The 23,672-nt window shown below is 42.4% G+C and overlaps 1 protein-coding gene across 1 annotated transcript; it reads right to left on the minus strand.

Moving 5' to 3' along the window:
* Nucleotides 1-12,405: 12,405 nt before the first annotated feature.
* LOC139154894 (sulfotransferase 2B1-like) lies at nt 12,406-21,660 on the minus strand. The gene is made up of 7 exons (XM_070729965.1): nt 21,534-21,660; nt 19,442-19,593; nt 18,570-18,778; nt 16,223-16,349; nt 13,884-13,978; nt 12,949-13,129; nt 12,406-12,843 (listed from the first exon to the last, which is right to left on the minus strand). Exons 1-7 carry the CDS (start codon nt 21,560-21,562, stop codon nt 12,704-12,706), a joined length of 933 nt encoding a protein of 310 aa, XP_070586066.1. The 5' UTR covers nt 21,563-21,660; the 3' UTR covers nt 12,406-12,703.
* Nucleotides 21,661-23,672: the final 2,012 nt, after the last annotated feature.

Here is a 23,672-nt window from a genome sequence, read left to right on the forward strand (position 1 = left end):
TCCTCAAGCAATGCGCACAGGAAACAGATCTCCTGCCGGGTGCGCACGCCCAACCACCGGTCGGCTGGAGCTTTGTAAGCAGCTCCATTTCTGTTACCAGGATGGCATTCCACCCCACCCACAAACCAAACAGGCTTTGAGCAGATGTGGAGGAATGAAGTCTGGATTCCCAGGAGGGAGGGGGCACCTAGATAGCCTAGCTGGATGGGAAATGCTCAAGGCAGTGGCTCTCTAGGGGTTCTCAGAGTATAGCCTCAAAATGGGTGAGCAGTGTGGTCGGATGGTAGGCAAAGCAAGTAGGATGCTTGACTGCATAGCTAGAGGTATAACAAGCAGGAAGAGGCAGATTGTGATCCCGCTGTATAGAGCGCTGGTGAGACCACATTTGGAATACTGTGTTCAGTTCTGGAGACCTCACCTACAAAAAGATACTGATAAAATTGAACGGGTCCAAAGACGAGCTACAAGAATGGTGGAAGGTCTTAAGCATAAAACGTATCAGGAAAGACTTAATGAACTCAATCTGTATAGTCTGGAGGACAGAAGGAAAAGGGGGAAACATGATCGAAACATTTAAATATGTTAAAGGGTTAAATAAGGTCCAGGAGGGAAGTTTTTTTAATAGGAAAGTGAACACAAGAACAATGGGACACAATCTGAAGTTAGTTGGGGGAAAGATCAAAAGCAACATGAGAAAATATTATTTTACTGAAAGAGTAGTAGATCCTTGGAACAAACTTCCAGCAAACGTGGTAGATAAATCCACAGTAATTGAATTTAAACATGCCTGGGATAAACATAGATCCATCCTAAGATAAAAATACAGGAAATAGTATAAGGGCAGACTAGATGGATCATGAGGTCTTTTTCTGCCGTCAGTCTTCTATGTTTCTATAGATTTTAATCTATGGTTGAGGAATAATAAAAGAAGATGTCGAGAAGTAGCTCAGCAAGTCTTCTTTGGTTTTTGGAGCCTGAAAGCAGGAGAGATAGATACACTGAAGGATAAGATGATTGGCAGCTGTACACACAGATTTAACAGATTAACAGAGACCTTGCAGGTAATCTAGTCCAACACTTGCCTAAGCAGGAGACCCTACATCTGCCTCTACCTAGGATTGAACTCACAACCTCCTGATTGTGAGGCAAGAGCTCCACCTCTAGGTCACAGCAGCTGGGTCAAACAGATAGACAAACAGACCCAATATCAAAGGTATGCTTGGGGCACAACGAAAAACTATTGCAGCCCTTTTGTCCTCCTGATGAACATCACATAGATAGGTTGGGTAGATGGTTGGTTGGTTTGCCAATGAGGGACTGGATAGGCCCTCATTTTTTTCCCCCTTTGCATTATGAGCCTGGGAAAGGATATATTCCTTGGTACCAACACAAACCATAAGAACATAAGAACCTAAGAAAAGCCATGCTGAATCAGGCCAAAGCCCATCAAGTCCAGCATTCTGTGTCACACAGTGGCCCACCAATTGTACATGGGGATCTTGAGCAGAAAGAGAAGGCAAAACCCTCCCTTTCCCTTGACCCCCAACAATTGGTACTCCAGGGAATCCTGCCTGCCTCAACTGACATAGAGGCGGGACATGGACATCCGTTTCAATAACCATCTATATGCTTGGCATCCATGAATCTGTCTAATCTTGCCTTGAAGCTATCAAGGCTGACAGCTGTCACAACCTCTTCTGTAAGTGAATTCCATAAACCAAGAACCCTCTGGGTGAAGAAATATTTCCCTTGATTTGTCCTCACTTTCTTACCTATGAGCTTTAGGGAGTGCCCCCTCGTCCTAGTATTGTGTGATAGAGAAAATAATTTTTCTCTATCCATCTTTTCTATCCCATGCATGATTTTATACACTTCGATCAAGTCACCCCTTAAATGCTGTCTTTCAAGGCTGAAGAGACCAAGGCGTTGCAACCTGGTTTCATAAGGGAGGTGCTCCATTTCCTTCATCATACTTGTTGCCCATTTTTTGCACCTTTTCCAGTTCCATTATATCCTTCTTGAGGTGAGGTGACCAAAACTGTACCACTTGTGCCAGGTGAGATGATATGGGACTGGGCTGCAACCTAGAATAGTCTTCCTGACATTTGGAAATTGTTCTGCCGGGCTCTCTGGTAGGAGCCTCCCGAAAATTCAAGGATACAAATTTCAGACACAAACACGTTTGAAAATTCAAAGCAATATTCTTTATCACAAAATTCAAAATAAACTAAGCACTCTTTTTGTATTGCAAAGAGCACTCGTCCCAAAACAACCGGGTAGTCTGTACAATTTCCCTTAAGCAGTTATTAAGTACTAAGCTAGCAGCTGTGAAGAAACTTCACATCCCTTCTTCTTCCAATGAAGTGAGACACACACACACGTTGCTCTGCTTTGGTTTCAAAGGCGTGACAAATCAAAAAACAAAGTCCAGAAAACAGCAACACAGGATTCCTGAAGAACTGCAATCAGATACTCTTCCACAATGGCCAAACTCACACGCTGATATTTATAGCAGCAGTCCTAATTACTGGAGCCCCACCCAAACACAGGTGGCCTCTCTTATCTCCGATAATATGTCCTTATTTGGTCTCTTCTACGCATAATTCTGCACTTGCGTGGGTCAAAGACGTCTTCATCCAAATCAATGGAAGATAATGGAGATTGACTGCCTGGGCTGTGTGCCAAGCCCCCCTCTTCCAAGTCACTCCCACCTTCTTCTTCGTCCGAGGAAACTAAACTCTGAACTGACTCTGTCGGCAATAACACAGCCTATGACATGTTGAAGTTTCCCCTGCATCCACCTCCACATTCCCTGGGGCAGGAGCTGGGCCAGAGTCAACCACAACAGAAATCAAAAGGAAAAGTCCATTCAGAATCATTGCGTTGTTCCTGTTAAATGCGAAGGATGCAAAGGAAGAAAGAATGAACATTAATGGGGACCATCAATAAAAATTCAGAGAAAATGTATGCATTAACAGGGAGAGGAGGCTGGACCCGGAGGGCATTTCTCTATAATTAGTTGCTTCAGGACACAACAGCTTTTGGTTCCTGGAGCTGCTTAAAAACATTAGGAACATAAACCTTTATCGAGTTTGCATTTTAATTTAATTTACCTCATCTGCATTTGCAAATTAATGTGCAAACACGGTCACTTACACCTTTTTGTACATTTTGTAATGGAGTTCTCCTGTCTGAAGGCATCATACAAAAATGTGCATATCAATAAATGTTTGTGTGTGTGTGTGTGCATGCGCGCATGTGTGTTTATTTTATTTATTCATTTGTCCAATACACAATACATATGGAAGAGAATAGACATGAAGTAATATATATAAAGATAATATGTAAAAATAGAGGAGAAGATATATGAAAGGAAGAAAATATATATGATATATAAGATAAAGGAAAGACAATTGGGCAAGGGACGAAAGGCACACCAGTGCACTTATGTACGCCCCTTACTGACCTCTTAGAAACCTGGAGAGGTCAATCGTGGATAGTCTAAGGGAGAAATGTTGGGGGTTAGGTGTTGACACTATGGAGTCCGGTAATGAGTTCCACGTTTCGACAACTCGATCGTTAAAGTCATATTTTTTACAGTCAAGTTTGGAGCGGTTAATATTAAGTTTGAATCTGTTGCGTGCTCTTGTGTTGTTGCGGTTGAAGCTGAAGTAGTCATTGACTGGTAGGACGTTGCAGCACATGATCTTGTGGGCAATACTTAAATCGTGTTTTAGGCGCCGTAGTTCTAAGCTTTCTAGACCCAGGATTGTTAGTCTATTTTCGTAGGGTATTCTGTTTCGAGTGGAGGAGTGTACAGGCACACACACCCATACTCGCAAAGGCACATTTTGAAAAATATTATGCAAACCCCATTCTTACAAGGGAAGACTGCAAAAATGTCTCCAAAAATGTGCATCATTATGCATTGACTTCTGAGAAAGAAAAATCACAAAGATGGTTAAAATCAAAAAGAATTCTCTGGAAAAGAAAAATCAGAGTGAAACCAAATTTATCCAAAAGATACCAGGGTTAGGATTATGGAGCTCTATCGGTTATGGAGTGACCAAGATGTTCCTAAATTCCGACTGCAGTTACATCTCAGGATGCAATGTTATTTTTAACAGGAACTTAGTGCAATATACAGTAGGTATGAAAATATGGAAAAGATTGTCCCCTTTATTCAGACCAAAAAGTATTTTTTGTCAGATTGTCTTAGTGTCAGAGCTGCTTCTCTGATTAAAAAAAAAAGGGCTCCTGGTTTCTGTCAGAAAGCTTCAACTTCCACACGGTGATATAATAATGCAATAATTCTAAACTTGGGGCTCAGCAGCCTGATAGAGACAAAGGGAGCTGTAGAGCTCTTTTTCACGGCCTCATTAATGTATATTCCTCCAATGTGCAAAAAAATATGCTAGCGTAATTTGCATTACCCTGATGGCCAAGCTCTAAATCGCCCTCAGTAATGAGGCTTGCAAGATTTGATCTATCCGTACAGCTTCGCTGCAGCACAATTTAAGAGCAACCATTGATAGATTCCCCCCTGGTTTTCTTTTCCCATCCACCCTGCGCCGGTTCCCAGGAGGAAAGCCCCATCAACGCTCCTCACCAGAGGATGCAGGCCTAGATAAAAGTGAGTAAGCGCCTGAGATAGAAGTTCTAGGCCCGTGATGGCGAACCTAAGCACACGTGCCACAGGTGGCACGCAGAGGCATATCGGAGGGTGTTGTGGTTAGCTCTGGCCCAGCTCCTGCCCCAAGGAATGTGCAGGTGGATGTGGGGGAAACATCCACATGCCGCAGGCCTGTTTTGCTCCCGATGGAATCTGCCGACGAAGCCTCCTCTGACCAAGGAAGTGTGAGTGACAGGGAAGAGGGGAGTTTGGAAGACAGCCCAGGAGGAGATCAATCATCTGTATCATCCTTGAATTCTGAACACGAATGAATGACACATCCACGCATGCGTAGAGTGATGCATAGGAGACAACAACTGAAGGATTATTACAAGAGAAAATGAGGCCACCTGTGGTTAGGTGGGGCTGCTGTAATTAGTGCTACAGATAAAAGTGCAGCCTGGTGTTTTAGCCTCATGGCAGTTTATCTGATTCATTGTTTCATCAAGATCGTGGTCTTTGTGCTGTTCAAGATTGTGTGTGGACTTTAGAATTGGACTCAATTTCCCAGTTATTGAGTGAGCAATTGGATTGCATTTAACCTGTGCCTTGTGTGTATCAGAAAATCCCTTTGATATTTAAAAAGGGAGCTGTTTCTGGTTTTCTGTTTATAAAAACTTTTGGGTTTTCCTTTTATCATGTGGTGTGTGTCTTCCTGGACTAATTACCCTGTAATTACAGGCAGTTGAAACACACCGGCAGAACAGAGGCTACATGAGACTTTGTCACATTTTAGCTCCAGCGCACATATGCATGCTGACCAGCTGATTTTCAGCCTTGGGAAAGGCCATTTCATCCTCCAGACATCTGGAGGCAAAAAAAAATCCCACAACGGAAAAGCCGGAAGCTCAGAAAAACGCACTTCTGTTTTGCCCACTGGGCTGTTTGCTGCACTCCAGAGCTTCAGGAAGTTCCCTGAACCCTCCAGAGAGCAAATAAACTGCACAAAGGCAAATCAGAAGTGTGTTTTCCTGAATTTTTGGTTTGCCCATTTGGGCATTTGTTTTTCACCTACAGGCTTCAGAAAGGTCTGTGCACATGCGCGGGGGAGCTACGCACGGGTGTGTTGCGCATGCATGGGGAGGAGGAAAGGGGTGTGGGCACGGGCATGCCTGCTAGCATACCCACCCACACCCTTTTGGCACATGAACCAAAAAAGGTTTGCCATCACTGTTCTAGGCCAGTGTTTCCCAAAGTGTAGTAAGCATACCCCCAGGAGTACGGGAAGAGTTTGGTGGGGGTACGCATTCAGAAAAAGTTCTGAAGCACATCTTGCCTTTTCCAACTTCATATTTATGTGAAGTTGCTTTTTCAGCATTTGTAGACATTAAGTCGAAAAAAGGGAACAGACTATTGGACGTGGAACCGCATCTCAGATTAAAATTAACAACCAGGGAACCAAATTATGATGATCTGTCATCTCAGCACAAACAATTTCAACCTTCTCATTGATCCAGATAAATGTTATTTACAATATAAGTTTTATTTATATTTTATTGTGAGTAATTTTATTTTTCGTTTATTATTATTTTGTGAATGTACCAAACAAAGAAAAAATATATATTTTGATTGCTATTAAAATACATCCATTTTTTTTGACGAGGGGTACTAAACGTTACGAAAATTATAGGAGGGGTACACATATGTCTAAAGTTTGGGAAACAATGTTCTAGGCCAATCTTCAAGTTGTCCAAGTGACAGAGTCAAAACCTTCCACTTGGGTTACTGCTATTTCTGAATACAGAACTATCAATTGCCTGAAATCCAAATGACAAGACCTGTTTAGCGTGGTTGGTTGGTTGGTTGGTTGGTTGGTTGGTTGGTTGGTTGGTTGGTTGGTTCGTTCGTTCATTCATTCATTCATTCATTTTGTCAAAATGTGTACAAGATGCAGGTATGGGTATAAACATAAACAAAGTAAATATAGATAAATGAGGGCAATAGGACAATAGAAAAGGAACGGTAGGCACACTGGTGTGTTTATGCACACTCCTTACAGACCTCTTAGGAATGGGATGAGGTCAACTGTAGACAGTCTAAGTTTTTGGGATTTGGGGAAGAAACCACAGAGTCAGGTAGTACCTTTGAGGCATTGATTACTCTGTTGCTGAAGTTGTATTTTCTGCAGTCGAGTTTCGAGTGGTTTACATTGAGTTTGAATCGATTGTGTGCTCATGTATTGCCGCGGTTGAAGGTGAAGTAGTCATTAACAGGAAGGACATTTTGGTATATGATTTTATGAACTACATTTAGATAAGATCGGAGGTGACATAGTTGTATATTGTCTAATCCCAGTATTTCAAGTCTGGTGAAGTAAAGTATTTTGTTGCGAGCGGAGTAGTGAAGGACTCTTCTGAAATATTTCTGGACTCTCTCAATTGTATTAATGTCTGATATGCAATTCAAGTTCCAGAGAGGTGAGCTGTATTCGAGGATTGGTCTGGCAAATGTTTTGTGTGCTCTGGTTAGCAGTGGAATATTGCCAGAGAAGAAGCTACGCAAATAGTGCCTTTTACAATGGGCTCTGGCACTTAGGTCATTAGATATGAGTATTCCAAGGTCCTTAACAGAATGAGGGTAGTCTACAAAATTGTATCCTCCAAGCTTGTATTTTGGGTTCTGATTCTTTTTGCCAATGTGTAAGACAGAGCATGTGTTGATTGAGATTTGAAGTTGCCCTTTATCACACCATTGTGATCTTCTGGAACATTAGCTAACCTCCATCTCCAAACTGTGCAGCAAGAGCGTAGGCTGAAACATCTGGCCATCTTTAGCCCACCAGCCCGTCATTTGGGTTCCTTTTGGGCAAAAGTGTTTTTCAGTTTTTCCAAAAGATAACTAGCAGGCCAGATGTTATGCAGCTATCTGATGTTTTCTGCAGGCCAGGTCAAAACGGTCGCCAGAGGCATTGACCTGGTGTCCTTACAACAGCCTTAGCCAATAGACGCTCATTGTACTATCAACCCTGACTGTGTTCTGTGGTTGTGTCAGCTATTTTGTGTGAGCAGACTCTTTTCCAAGTGTTATTTTTTTAATAAAATGCCATATTGCCATTTCAGTTAGGATGTCCCTCATTACTAACAATAAAAGCATTGTCGATCACGGGAGATAACATATTTGTAGAAGGAAAAAATGCAATGTATAACCAGGTATTTCCAGGAAATGTACTCCTGGTAAAATAAATAAATAAATAAGAACACCACTAATTTGGGAGGTCCCAATTCAAATGTTATTGAATTACCTGTTGCCCTTGGGACCCGAAATAACTCGGCCTTACACCCTGACTTTTATTTCTGATGGTTCAGTGCTAGTGAAAGACAATCCAAATGTAATCTCTGTTTGACTTTCATTGTTCCCACCTGATGTTTAAATCAGCATCACCATCTGGTGGTCAGCTCTGATAGCTCTTACTAATTCATTTGCCATTGCATTTTGTAATACCCACAAGACTGGGGTAAAATTCAGCAGGTTCTGACAGGTTTTGGAGAACCGATAGCAGAAATGTTGAGTAGTTCAGAGAACCAGCAAATAACACGGCAAAGTGAGGTGGGAATGGAGATTTTGCAGTATCCTTCCTCTGCTATGCCCACCAAGCCACGCCCACAGAACCAGTAGTAAAATTTTATTTATTTATTTGTTTATTTATTTTGTCCAATACATAATACACATTGAAGAGAATAGATATGTAATAATATAAATAAAGAAAAGAAGAAAAGATATAAAAGTATAGGCGAACATACTTGAAAGGAAGAAAAGATAAATGAGCTAAGGAGAGACAATTGGACAGGGGACGGAAGGCACACTGGTGCACTTAATGTTGAGTTTTACCCCTGGGGAAAGATAAAATTGATTTAAAATATAATAAACATTTGGAGGGGAGGGCACAGAGCAACAAAACAGAACTTTTGGTTTATATTTATTCCATGATTTTTTTAAAAAAGATCCCTCCACGAAGAAAATAGCATGCCAGGAAGAATCTTAAAATAACATTTTTTTCTAGACAAATTATTGTTTTTGCTTTTTTTCTTGCTCCTTGTGAAGTACCACTCAAATATGAAATACCACCACTTTGGATTGCTTAGTTCCAGGTGTGTGTGGGTGTGGGTGTGTGTGTGTGCAAATTTACCCTTCTCTACTGTTTTTACAGTATGTTAAAGAATTAAGGGTACAAAGCATGAACTTGGCCAAAAATTCAAAATATTGCAAAGACTTGGGATTCCCATACTGTAGTTCAGAGGTCCCCAACCTTTTTTGCACCAGGGACCGGCTTTAAGCTAGACCAGTTTTCCATGGCCCGGTGGGGGGGGGGGAGAGCTAGCTGTCAGCGGCGCCGTAAAAGGGGCGATCAAGAGAGGAATGGGTGAATGAATGGACGGAGGGTGGGAAGGAAGGAAGGAAAGAGGGAAGGGACAGGAACAGAAGAAGGGTGCAAAGGAAGCAAGGAAAGGTGTGAAAGGGGAGAGTAAGAGAGGAAGGAGTGAAAGAAGGGAATGAGGGAGGAAAGAAGGGAGGAAGGAAAAGGAAAGCAAGAAATGGAGGGAGGAAAGGAAGGAAGGAAAGAAAGAAAGAAGGGGGGAAGGGACAGGAACAGAGGAAGGAAGCAAGGAAACTTATGAAAGGGGAGAGTAAGGGAAGAAGGTAGGAAGGAGAAAGAAAAGAAGAAATAGAGGAAGGGAAGGTAAAAGAGAGAAAGAAAAAGAGCAAGAAAGAAAGCAAGAAAGAGAAAGAAAGAAAGAAAGAAAGAAAGAAAGGCAACTTCAAAGAAAGGCTCACTGAGCATCTCTCACTCTCTCTCTCTTTCTATCCCTCTTTCTTTCTTTCTCTTCCTTTCTCTCTCTCCTCTTCCTTTATCTCCTCTCTCTCTCCCTCTCTCTTTCTCTCCCCCCTCTCTCCCCTTTCCCTCTCTCTTTCTCTCTCTCCCTCTCTTGCTATCTCTCCCCCCTTTCCCTCTCTCTTTCTCTCTCTCCCTCTCTTGCTCTCTCCCCCCTCTCCCTCTCTCTTTCTCCCTCTCCCTCTCTTTCTCTCTCTCTCCCCCTCTTTCTCTCTCTTCTTCTCACTTTCTCTCTCTTGTTTTCTTTCTGTCTCTTTTGCTTTCTCTCTCTCTCACTCTTTCTTGTTTTCTTTCTCACGCTCTTTCTCTCTCTTGTTCTCTCTCTTGCTATCTCTTTCTCCCCCCCTTTCTCTCACTCTCTCTTTCTCACTTTCTCTCTATCTTGCTGTCTGTTGCTATCACTCACTCTCGTTCTCCATTCTTCTCAGCGGTGACGCGCGCACGCCCTGCCCGCCTCACCTTTGCGAGAGCACTTTCGCCCCGGGCTCCCAGCAAGGGGGTTTGCAGGAGAGGTGGGGCCGGCGAAGGTGATATTCAATGTCGGGGGCGCACAGGCGGTTGCACGCGCTCCCTATCTCCCTGCTAGCCCACTCGGAATATTCAAAATAAGAAAAGCCTTCGCCGGCAAAGGTTTTTCTTATTTTGAATACTCCGAGTGGGCTAGCAGGGAGATAGGGAGCGTGTGCAACCGCCCGTGCGCCCCCGACATTGAAGACCTCCGCTGAGAAAAGCCTTTGCCGGCATTTCCTCTCGGCGTCAAGGAGGCGCAGCGGCGGGCGGAGAGAGGGAAGGGGGGGCAGCGGCGTCCCTCCTGGCCTTGGCGGGCCGCCCGACCCTCCCCACCTCCTGCAAACGCGGCGGGCGGCAGGGGGAGAGCGAGGAGCCGGTTCCGGCGGGCGCGGGGCTTGGCTGGCTGGCGGGGGGAGCGCCGCTGGTGGTGCGGAAAGGCCGAGGGGGCCCTGGCGCCGTGGACCGGCTGAAAACCCCCAACGGCCCGGTGCCGGTCCGCGGACCGGCGGTTGGGGACCTCTGCTGTAGTTAATAGAAGTAGGGCTTGCAGGTAGCCCTCAAGTTATGATCATTCTTTCAGCGACCATTTGGAGTCACATCAGTATTGAATGAATGGACGTAATTATGGTTAGTATTACCCGCTAGCTCCAATCATGTGAATTCAGGAGCCTGCAATCAGCTCACACATGTTTATTGATTGATTGATTGATTGATTGATTGATTGATTAGATTTGAATGCCACCCCTCTCCGTAGACTTGGGGCGGCTCACAACAGCAATAGAACAATTCATAACAAATCTAATAATTTAAAAACATTAAAAAAAAACCCATTATTAATCAGACATACATGCAAACATACCATACATAAATTGTATAGGCCGGGGAAGATATCTCAATTCCCCCATGCCTGGCAGCAAAGGTGGGTTTTAAGGAGTTTACGGAAGGCAAGGAGGGTGGGGGCAGTTCTAATCTCCAGGGGGAGAAGGCGGTCCCAGAGATATTCTGGTCCGATGCCATGAAGGGCATTGGACCAGAATGTTATTAGTTGCAGCAGCCCACAGTCACATGGTCAACATTTTTGGACCTTTCCTGATGCCTTCCCACCAAGCAAAGTCAATGGGGAATCTGGTGGGAAAGACTGCATGTCGCTCAATCTCCCCCCACTTTCTTCCCACATCACACCCTGCTCCCCTTTTCATTCACACATGCTCCATACTGTCAGGTGCAAGTAACCAAGAGCACTCACTGAGTTCAAAACATTAAAAAGTTTATTGTTGCTACCAATACAAAAGAATCTGGTCAGCTAAGGGTCAAAGATAAATTGGCGCTAGATAAGGGTCAACAGAATTCAGGGGAGGCTGGACTTGAGCCGCTTGTGGTTGCGCAATGACTCCAAACGGATGACCTGTTTAATTTCACCCTCCAGCTGAGCCTACCCATCTACACCTATCCTCTTTCCACAATTTCCCCACAATTTATTTATTTTATTTGTTTGTTTTGTCAAGTACATATTGGAGATATGTAAAAATATAATAATATTCATACACATGATACTAGTAGCAAGAAAAAATAAGAAGAAACATTAGATATAGTAATATTCATATGCAAGGTACTAGTAAAAAATAAAAGAAACATTAGGACAGGGGACGGAAGGCACTCTGGTGCACTTAGGCACACCCCTTGCTGACCTCTTAGGAATTATTAGAGATTATCAGTGGTAAAGCTTTGGGGGTTAGGAGATGATACTACAGAGTCAGGTAGTTCCCTGCATCAACTACTCAGTTACTGAAATTGTATTTTCTGCAGTCACGTTTGGAGCAGTTTACACTAAGTTTGTATCCGTTATGTGTTCGTGTGTTGTTGTGGTTGAAGCTGAAGTAGACATTGACAGGAAGGACGTTGTAGCAGATGATTTTATAGGCTATGCTTAGGTCGTGTTTAAGGCGACATAGTTCTAAGCTTTCTAAACCTAGGATTGTAAGTCTAGTTTTGTAGGGTATACTGTTGCGAGTAGAGGGGTGGAGGGCACATTTACACATAACACATAACATTCTCCAGCTTCCCTGTGCTCGCACACACTCATATTCTCCACACTACCTTTCCATAGTTATCTGAACTGACACTTGCAATATGTCCGCACCCCACACCCTCTTTCTTTGGCTTTCCTGTGTACCCAAGACATGATGCATGAACATTGCACCTACATGGCCTGCATCATGTCTTTCAGGGCCTCTCTCCACCCTCCCCACAGTAGCACCCACTCATTCTTGGTCTGGGATGTGTTCAGTATTGGGTTAGAAACATAGAAACGCAGAAGATTAATGACAGAAAAAGTTATAATACAGAACTGCCAATACAATACTCAGATTGAGAATTCCTTGTGAGATTGTACTTTTTTTAAAAAAAATCTTTATTGACTATTTACATTTAATACAACAGAAAGAAAGACAAAATAACATACAAACAAAAACATGGCATACAAAAGCATAGTACTTTATAATAGATAAGTTATTTTGGTACCGGAACTTAAGCATCTAACAATTAACATGATTGTACTTTTTAGTGACAGCAATCCTGATCCAGATTGCAGTCATAATTTGAGGGCTACCTATCTTGAATGAAATATGTTCTTTAAATTCACAAAGTTTGGCATGTTGGGATTGCAGCAGTCCCCTCTGCCCTCCAAAATTTCAGGTTTCCTGATGTTTTTCAACCTGGAATTCATCCCAAGGAAATTTGGTCTCTAGACCATTCATATTTTCCTGGTAGAGCTGGTAGAAAGCAGCGCTCTGCTCTTCAGTAAAGTGGGTTTTCCAGTCTCCAGAAACTCCTACAAAGGAAGGGAAGGAAAAAGATAAGGCACTCTGTTTCTTACTGCACCAACTTTTGGAGATTCCTTGAACTGTAGATTTTCTCAAAGTTTTTTGATTTTTACCTTTCCTGAAGAAAGAGCTGGCCTTTTGATCCAGCAGATCTTCAGGAACCAGGGTGTAATTTACCATCTTGTTGTCCTTCATCACTCCAAAGGAAGCATTTTCCACCACTGAGTCAATCATAGCAGGATCCAAATTCTTGCCTAGGAATTCACAGATGCGAAGGACGCTGCCACGCAGATCCTAACGGTAGAAGATGGTGAGGAAAAGCTAGCTCTCTAAGTCAGAACCTCTAGGACCAAATGACTCGTGAATTGGAGTGGGGCAACAAGGAATAAAAATAAGATGGACGGACGGACAGACAGACAAGAGACAGGAAGTGGAAGAGAGAAATTATAGAGATATAGAGAGATGATAGAGAGAGATAAATGGACAGACAGACATAGACAAGAGACAGGAAAAGGGGCAGAGAGAGAGATAGAGATGATAGAGATAGAAAGATCAGATAGAACAGACAGAAGACAAATGATAGAGAGAGAGACATACAGGAGAAACAGGAAGAGGAAGATGATGATAGAAGATAGATGGATGGATGGATGGATGGATGGATTAACAGACGGATGGATGGATAGATGGACAGATATAGACAAGAGACAGGAAGAGGGGCAGAGAGAAAGAAATGATAAAGAAAGAAATGATAGAGAAAGAAAGAAAGACAGACAGATAGGGAGGCAGGCAGACTTGCTGACAGACAGACAGACAAGCAGATGTTATACAGACAGACAGACAAGGGAGACAGGAAGAGGAGGAGGAGGAGGGGAAGGAGGATGAAGAAGAAAGAAAGATAGATAGATAGATAGATAGATAGATAGATAGATAGATAGATAGATAGATAGATAGATAAAGAGAGAGAGAAAAATGATAGACAGACAGATAGGCAGGCAGGTAGATAGACATAATAGATATACAGATAGATTATAGGTGGGCAGACATCTACCTTTAGTAATTCATCATAGACCAGAAGGAGAAACTTCTTCTCATTCTTGTAGGCCAACCAACTTTTGACATGATCAAACCAGGTGCCAAAGAGAACTGGGGTAAGCAAATAAAAAGGAAAACATTTTTTTGTAACTGCATAGATTTTAATATAGTAAGCAAAATAATCCTGAAATTGGAAACCCACATGCATTTAGTTAATAGTAAATTCCACTGATCCCATCAAAAGTGGTTTCTAAATCTTCTTCGCAAAAGGAGGTGTGTACTGCACATCCAGGTGTTCTGGATTATAATTCCTACAATCCCTTGCTACCGGCCCTGCTGGCTAGGCATCAAGGAACCAAAATCCAAGACATTTGGGGGAAGGACCATGTTGCCCTCAAGTGTCTGACAAGTGATCTATTAACTCTGTCACAAAAAAACCCTCACATGTCAGCCCAAGGGAAGAATACCAAGGAGACAGCAAGGAGCTAAAAGTTCACCTGACAAAATCCATTTGTTATCATCTAATAGACAAAGCAGATTGTTAGTGCAGACTTGACATCCACAGGCATTTGACACACAAGGGATTCTGCAAAGCCATGGCATTTTGCTTCATCAGAGGACATAATTTAATTGGTTCCAGGTCAGACAAAACATGACCCAAACGAACTGAGGAAGAAGCAATCGGATTTTACCAGTTGCATTTTATACATGCCAGAGGTCAACGGTGTGAGTTGTGAGGCAGTTAAAAGCGGATCAATTGTATGACACAAAATAGCATAAGGAACTCGTGTTTCATTATATAAAGAATGAAGACAGCAAAGGGGCTATAATGAAGGGGCTAAGATGGATGGATGACTAAGACGTTGGTGGTTAAGGATGAATTATTATTATTATTATTATTATTATTATTATTATTATTATTATTATTATTTATTATATTTGTATGCCGCCCCTCTCCGTAGACTCGGGGCGGCTCACAGCATACAATAAGACAATTCATAACAAATCTAATAAATTTAAAAAACATTTTTAAAAACCCCCATTATTAAAGCAGACATACACACAGACACTATATAAATTATATAGGCCCGGGGGGAGGGAGGGGGAATGCCTCAATTCCCCCATGCCTGATGGCAGAGGTGAGTTTTAAGGAGTTTACGGAAGGCAAAGAGGGTGGGGGCAGTTCTAATCTCCAGGGGAAGCTGGTTCCAGAGAGTCGGGGCCACCACAGAGAAGGCTCTTCCCCTGGGACCCGCCAGACGACATTGTTTAGTCGACGGGACCCGGAGAAGGCCAACTCTGTGGGACCTAATTGGTCGCTGGGATTCGTGCGGAAGCAGGAAGAGGGAGATTATGATCCCGCTATATAGAGCGCTGGTGAGACCACATTTGGAATACTGTGTTCAGTTCTGGAGACCTCACCTACAAAAAGATATTGATAAAATGAAATGGGTCCAAAGATGGGCTACAAGAATGGTGGAAGGTCTTAAGCATAAAATCTAAGGAGGATCTCAGAGTAAGATTATAATACCAAATGGGTAGAACCCTGAAGACCATAGCAGAAGTGACATGTTTCTTTCTGGATCTAGAGTTGATTTTTTTAAAGCATTTTTAAACTAAATTAATTTATTTTAGGACTCAGATTATTAGACTGTCTGAAGTCTCAGACTGTTGATTATTTCTCATGTATTTCCTACCTCAAAATGCGGAGAAATAGCACCATCAATTCTGGGCTATTGTGTTTGGTGGTAGCTGCAGGAGTTCAAGATTAACCTGGGACGTTGATAGTCCAGCTAAAGTAGAGTTGCTCAGGTAGCACTAACAACAGCATTTAGATGTATATACCGCTTCATGGTGCTTCACAGCAGAGGTTTCCAATCTTGGCAACTTTAAGACTTGTGGAATTCAACTCCCAGAGTTCCTCAGCCAGCAAAGACCCCTGCGTTACAGCTCTCTCTACGTGGTTTACAGAGTCAACAATCTGGGTCCTCATTTTACCGACCTCAGAAAGATGGAAGGCTAAGTCAACCTTGAGCTGCTCAGAATCGAACTCCTGAAGTGAGCAGTGAGTTAGCCTACAGTACTACATTCTAACCATTGCACCACTATGGCTCTTTAAGGTAGTACATGGGAAAGGGGGAAATGGATCATCAAGAAGAATAAAATAAAAATGTATTTGAAACAGGAAATGATCTGTAAAAGACTATTGAGGTCTATTGAGGACTATTGTAGTTAAAAATCATAATTTTTTTATAAAAAGAATAATAAAAGGGGGAAGCACTAACACTTTCTACTAGGGATTCTACTTCCTTTGGTGAACAAATCATAAATAAATTTCCACCTCTTCCCACCTACTTTTTCCGGCTGAAAACAGCTCAATGAATTCTCCAAAAATTTCCCTGTGCTCCAGAAATGAAGTCATCTTGGTATAATAGTAGAGTGATACACAGACATCCCTGGGGTCACGAACGGTGTAAATAACCTAGAAGAGATAGTTTCCAAGTGTTGGAATGGCTTTATCTCAATGGTTCTTCCAGTAGTTGCTTCCAGGTAGGGGTTCCAGATCCTGGTTTGCTCAGGGATGTGCCACGCAGGCCGAAAAAGGCACAGTACTTTAAAAAAGCTTCTGCACATGCCCAGAAGCAGAAAACAAGATGGCGGCGCCTATGGCATCACTGAGAGAACCAGCTCAGGGGCATGGCAGGCCTGGTTCACAGCAACCCAGGCCACCAAGTTACTAACGTTTCTATACACCTCTGGTTCCTTCCCAAAGTGCAATTTGGCAAGCCAGGCAGAAATGTCAACCTGTTATCAGAATTCTCCATCTCTGACTGCTGGCTGATTTCTTAGCAGTGACCAATGGAAGCATGCTCTCACAAGATACACAAGATAACTAAGATTAACCCATCACATTAATTCATAATGGATTTTCTATTATTTTGGTGTAGTCTGTTAGCCATCATGGTTGTCCAAAGACGGGCTACAAGAATGGTGGAAGGTCTTAAGCATAAAACGTATCAGGAAAGACTTCATGAACTCAATCTGTATAGTCTGGAGGACAGAAGAGAAAGGGGGGACATGATCGAAACATTTAAATATGTCAAAGGGTTAAATAAGGTTCAGGAAGGAAGTGTTTTTAATAGGAAAGTGAACACAAGAACAAGGGGACACAATCTGAAGTTAGTTGGGGGAAAGATCAAAAGCAACGTGAGAAAATATTATTTTACTGAAAGAGTAGTAGATCCTTGGAACAAACTTCCAGCAGACGTGGTAGATAAATCCACAGTAACTGAATTTAAACATGCCTGAGATAAACATATATCCATCCTAAGATAAAATACAGGAAATAGTATAAGGGCAGACTAGATGGACCATGAGGTCTTTTTCTGCCGTCAGTCTTCTATGTTTCTATGTTGTAAACTATAATTATAATTGCGCCTTACTGAAGATGCAATTGAATTCACAAATGAAGTCGTGTCCCAGGATAATGTTGTAAGATGCAATCTGGGACAGTCATTGAGACCACAGGTTTAGTCTTTAGAGATGTTGGACTCCTGCTGGAGCCCATCCTCAGAATGTGTAGACATCCTGGTACAAAGAAGTTCCCTGAGGATAGGCTCCAGCAAAAGTATAAAAGCTAATAGTATTTAGACTTTGACTTACGTAGCACTTCACAGTGCTTTGCAGCCCTCTCTAAGTGGTTTACAAGGAGTAAGCATACTGACCCCAGCCAATCGGGGTCCTTATTTTATCAACCTTGGAAGGATGGAAGGCTGAATCAACTTGGAGCCTACTGAGATTTGATCAGCCAAACTGCTGGCAGTCGGTGATCAGCAGAAGTAGCTTGCAGTTCTGCACTCTAACCACTGCATCACCGAGGCGCTAAACTTCTGGTCCTGGTGACTAATATAATGAATCAATATTTTCTTAATACAGTGGTACCTCTACTTAAGAACTTAATCCGTTCCATGACCAGGTTCTTAAGTAGAAACGTTCTTAAGTAGAAGCAATTTTTCCAATAGGAATCAATGTAAAAGCAAATATTTTATTTATTTTATTTATTAATTAGATTTGCATGCCGCCCCTCTCTGCAGACTCAAATAATGCGTGCAAACCCATTAGGAAAGAAATAAAAGCTCGGAATTAGGGTGGGAGGAGAAGGAAGAAGAGGAGGAGGAGGACAGTCGCTGCTGAAGGAAGAAGATGAGGTGAGGGGAATAAAAAAAATCCAAAACTTTAAGGCTTAAAAAAAAAGGGACTGAGCAGTGCCCAGAGAAAGGAAAAAGCTCCGTTCACTCTGAGCTGCCCAGAGCGAAGGGAGTGTTTCTTTTCTCTGGGTGCTGGCAGAGGTTTATTCCCTCTCCAAGCGCCCAGAGAAAGGAAAATGCTTCATTCGCTCTGGACTGCCAAAGCCTCCTTAAGCGCCACCAAAAGGCTTCACTGGCAGCCCAGAAAATCCCGAGATGGTTGGGATTAAAGGGGGAATGGCAGGAAACTGGCTGGGCCTTCGTGCCGCTCTCAAATTTCCTGAGAAATTTTTCCGGGCTCAGGTTCTTAAGTAGAAAATGGTTCTTAAGTAGAGGCAAAAAAAATCTTGAACACCCGGTTCTTATCTAGAAAAGTTCTTAAGTACAGGCGTTCTTAGGTAGAGGTACCACTGTATATGCACACTCACTAACCATATACGTACAAATGCAATCACCTTAGCTTGCGAATTAAAAAACTTTTCTGGAAAGATTGTTGCAGGCAAATGAGAGGTTATGAGCCGAGGGGAGGGTCGGTTCTCCAAGTATTCGACTGCTGTCTTGTGTTCAACCCAGGGCACCCGTTCCCAACAAGGGACTGATTGTGAGAATGTGGGGTCTCCGTTTCTATAGATCAAAGTAAGAATTTCTTGCATCCAAGTTGTTCCTGAAAACAAGACAAGAAGATTCTATACTTCAACCATACCCTGAATATGCAGCGCATCAAGAACACTTTTGGTAGGAGTTGTGGCAGAAATCTCCAGATTTAGGATCTGAAATGATTCTGTGGAACCATACTTACAAGAAGTAGCACTAAGAAAACAAAATATTTCAATATTTTGGGTTTCCCCACATGCATGTACTTCCGTTAACTTGGTCACTACTTTCGATAGATAAAAAAATTGGAAGGATGGAAAGACAAACAGAGGATGCAATATACCGCACAGTGTTTAAGTGACTATTTTTCTTTCTGCCTCAAAGTTTTAAGACAACCTTTCAGTCATGGACAGAACTGCAAATACTACCAACATACATCCAAACTCACTTTTTAAAATTTTCCAACAAGGCATTTTGTGCTTATAAAATTTTGATTTCACACACTTCAAATATTGCTATTTTTGGTAATTCTTCTAGGAAATTATTATATTTTTACAGTTATTATTATAATTTTATCTATTATAATTTTATCTGTCCACAACACTGCTAAAGATGAAATGGTGCCTTGACATATACTAGACTAGGGAAAAGTGAGTCTAAACAAACCATGAAAGTATAGATTAATACATCTCAAAATTCCAGGGAAGAAGGGGATGGTATTTGTGTGGCTCACCAGATTTGGGGTATGTAACGTTGAAGACATCACTATCCCGCACTTGAAAACTCTGGTGAGCATAGCGAACACTTTCTTCACTATGCACGATGCTGGGAAAAGTCATTCCTCCATACTGAATAGACTCGACAATCCGTTTGGCCATTGTGTTTCTGTGGAAGGAAGGAAGAGACACAAAGGAAGTAAAAACAGAAGCCCAAATGTCCTTTCAACTCTCGGTGCCTGGAAAGGAGGAAACCTTCTGGATGGAATTAACGAGGAGGAATGTAATTGCAAAGTTTTCCTTCCTTCTTCAAATCTACCGTTAGCCTCCCGGCTTTTCCAACTCCACCAAACCAACTCCTTATCTTCCAGCCTCCTTTTGTGCCACTCCTCTTTGTGGTACAGGCTGTACAGAAGCAGCAATAAAAAACAACTCTAGCATTTGTTGAAAGAAATTCACAAACAGAGACTTTGTTCTTTGAAAAGAGGAGAGAGCCAGCACAATGAAATTAAGGTCACACACATATATGTTCACAGTTCTCCCTGCTTTCCACACGCGTGCGCGCGCACGCACACACACACACACACACAGAAGTAAATAAAATCTAGACTCAGAAGAAATATCCACCACCACCGTCTTTCTGTAACACTGTTTTACATTTTGTTTTCCCACTGACGCAATTCCTGGGAAAGAATGTTGTCTTTCCACATAGAATTATTATTTTGTTCCCCAAACCTGGAATACAAGCTTGGCATTCATCAGTCTTGGCCTGTTGAAACAAGGTTCTGTTACCAGCCAAACTCTGCTTTCAAAAGAATCCAGTCATTGGACTCACCCCCTCCTATTTTAATTCTCTGGTAACTTACTAGGGGGCCCAGCGCTCCTGACTGTAGCTCACTCTTCAGATGGAGAATTTTCCTCCATTCCACAAGGGTCCTCTAGTGTTTATTGATAGCAGGAAGAGGGCCACTGCAGGTCTGCAAATGCTGTTAGGCAAGTCCCAATATCTCTCCTACACACACACACTCGGGCTGATGGAAACTGGAATTCAGCATCATCCAGAAAGCTGAGTGTGGTTAGTCTCCAATTTAAAGTAACAACTTTATTCTGAAAAAAGAGCCATATAGCCTACAGAAATTCAGCAGATGAGGCTTTAAGTCTCTTAGGGCAGTGTTTTTCAACCAGTGTGCCGCGGCTCAGCAAGAGAGAGAAAGAGAGAGAGAGAGAAAGAAAGCAAGAGAGAGAAAGAAAGCAAGAGAGAGAGAGAAAGAAAGAGAGAAAGAGAGAGAAAGAAAGCAAGAGAGAGAGAAAGAGAGAAAGAAAGGAAGAGAGTGAAAGAAAGCAAGAGAGAGAGAGAAAGAAAGAAAGCAAGAGAGAGAGAAAGATAGGCAGGGAAGGAGGGAGAGATAGAGCAAAAAAGAGAGGAAGGAAGAGAGAAAGAAAGAGGGATGGAGAGAGAGAGGAAGGAAGGAAGGAAGAGAGAAAGAGGGAGAGAAATAGAGCGAAAGGCAGGAAGAGAATTTTTTTGTCCAAACTTTTTTTAGCCCCCCCCACTCCCCCCCGCTCAATGTACCCCATGATTTTGTATATGTAAAAAATGTGCCGCAGCTCAAAAAAGGTTGAAAATCACTGTCTTAGGGCATAGATATTCCTTTCTTACCAGACAACCAACATTTCTTGCTATCAGGATCTGGATCTAAATTAATAATCCATCCAGATTCTTATGGGCCATCGATTAAATCACAGAAATATCAGAGGTGAGATTCCGCAGGTTCTAACCAGTTCTGGAGAACCGGTAGTGGAAATTTGGAGTAGTTTGGAGAACTGGTAAATACCATCTCTGACTAGCCTGGCCCCCATTTATTCTCTGCCTCCCAAGAGCTGATTGGGAGGAAATGGGGATATTACAGTATCCTTCCCCTGCCACTTCCACCAAGCCACGCCCACAAAGCCACACCCACAATACCAGTAGCATTTTTTTTTCAATCCCACCAATATTCACACAAAAGCCAAATGTTCACCTCCCATCTACCACCATCAAGGTTGTCAAACAAACCCAGTGAAAATCTGTTTTGTATTTTTTGAATAATGGTAGAAAAAGAGACGCACCTGATATTTTGAGAAGACGTTAAAGACATAGGCTCTGTGCCAAGTAAACATGTTGGCAAGCTAAATCTTACCTGCTGGGAACTTCTTCCTTCCAGAAAAATCCAGACCTCCTGTTTCTCTCTACTTCTCATGCACCAAGACAAATTCCTTGTGTGCCCAATCACACTTGGCCAATAAAGAATTCTATTCTTTTCTATTCTCAGTTGTAACTTGAAAAGTGCCAACAAATCATTGCGGATTAAATCAGAATCGGACAACGTTGCGCAATCCTCAGCTGGAGCATTTCATCATAGCTGAACTGGCCACCAACCAAGATAGTAGATTCTACAACCAAGCAAATTTTTACGATGGGGACATTCTTTCTCCCGTTTAACTAAGATCTGCCTCCCTGCATTTTGCCTATACAGTAGTTCCCAACTTCCTCTGTAGAACAGGGAGCTTGACTTTTCCATCTTGGTCATCACTGGGCTATTTTTACCCTTCTTTATGGCTCCTAAAATCTGCAGGGGTGTGATGCTAAGGCAATAAAAATCCAGAAGGGTCTAAAAAAGAGAAGCTGGTCTCTTTAGGAAGATGCTGCTTGTCTGTTGGGTTTGCAGTGGCCTGTGAACCACACGCAGTCCACGTATGTTCTGTGGACTAACGCTGAAATTGTAGTTATATATCTCACCTTCTGCTTCTTTATGTTCTACACTGTAGGACAGTGATGGCAAATATTTTTTTTCTCTCGGGTGCCGAAAGAGTAAGTGTGCACGCTATTATGCATGCGTGAGTATCCACACCCACAATTCAATGCCTGGGGAGAGCGAAAAAAGCTTTCACACACACACACACCCAGAGGCCCTTTGGATGCCAGAAACAGCCTGTTTCCCAACTTCACAATAGGTTGACGTTGCACCCTCCCTAGGCTTCAAAGACTTTCCTGGAGCCGAGGGAGAGTAAAAATGCCCTCCCCCATCCACCTGGAGGCTCTCTGGAAGCCAGAAACGCCCTCCCAGAGGCTCTTTGTGAGCCAAAAATCAGCTGGCCGGCACATACGTGCAACTTGAAGCTGAACTGGGGCAATGGCTCGCATGCCAGCAGATAAGGTTCTGAGTGCCACCTGTGACACTGGTGCCATAGGTTCTCCATCACTGCTGTAGGGTCAGTATTGGAATTTCTTTTAAGGTCATTTTTATTTACCTCTCTTCTGGTAATTGTCCAGTTTATCAAATCCTTCTTACAATGGGGCACTTGAGCAACACAGGACTGAGTGGGGCAATTACTTCTCCAGATCAGATCAGTGTTTTTGGTGATGTAATCTAATTGTAATAAGTTAATTTGCAATCACACTACATTGTTACAGGCTCTTGTTTAGCTTTCAACCTACTTAGATGCCCAAATTGTTTCCCTTTGTATAGCAGCCAAGCCCGTTTTCCCTCTTCAGTACTTCTGCCTTTCTTATAAAACCTAAATACAGGAATATTTTTTTACACTTTCCTACAAATATCCTTGATTTATACATGCAGTAAAATGCAGCTGGGAGTGAGCTGGTAGACTAATGAGAGAGTTAAAAAAAAACACCCCACAACCTCCTTTCTTCACTCCACAGGGGTTTTATGATTAGTTTGGTTTGGTTTGGTTTCCCGTTAATGTCTCTCAATTAAAGTTTCCTTCCAGTAAAATCCTAGCAGGTCCATCTAGAGCTATTCTCTAGATCGGCTAATATGATTCCATGCAGTGAATGTATCTTGTTTGGGAATAGCGCAAGCAGAAGCCGGTCTACTAACCAGTCAATCCTCATAGCAACTCCACTGTGCATCGTTTGAAAGAAGTTACCCAGGATTAACAGCAACATTTTAGAAGGAGCATATGAAAATCTGAAGCAATGGCACACACCTTTGAAGAACAGGATTTCTATATATTACTAAACCTGACTGTTTATAACCTCCAATAAGCCCAATAAGACGTGGTAGATAAATCCACAGTAACTGAATTTAAACATGCCTGGGATAAACATATATCCATCCTAAGATAAAATACAGAAAATAGTATAAGGGCAGACTAGATGGACCATGAGGTCTTTTTCTGCCGTCAGACTTCTATGTTTCTATGTTTCAAATGGTGCATCATAGTGCAAAGGTTTTTAAATCAAAAGGT

This window comes from Erythrolamprus reginae, chromosome Z (assembly GCF_031021105.1).
Source record: "Erythrolamprus reginae isolate rEryReg1 chromosome Z, rEryReg1.hap1, whole genome shotgun sequence".
In the NCBI taxonomy this organism is placed as follows: Eukaryota; Metazoa; Chordata; class Lepidosauria; order Squamata; family Dipsadidae; genus Erythrolamprus; species Erythrolamprus reginae.

Excerpts from the sequence above, each read along its gene's own strand:
- LOC139154894 (XM_070729965.1), bottom strand. The coding sequence starts at position 21,562 with ATGTCTTTAACGTCTTCTCAAAATATCAG. Across the intron at positions 13,979-16,222 it reads GCTGTTTTCAGCCGGAAAAA|TTCTCTTTGGCACCTGGTTT; the intron begins GTAGGTGGGAAG and ends TGCTTACCCCAG. Across the intron at positions 12,844-12,948 it reads CAGCTCTTTCTTCAGGAAAG|GAGTTTCTGGAGACTGGAAA; the intron begins GTAAAAATCAAA and ends CTTCCTTTGTAG.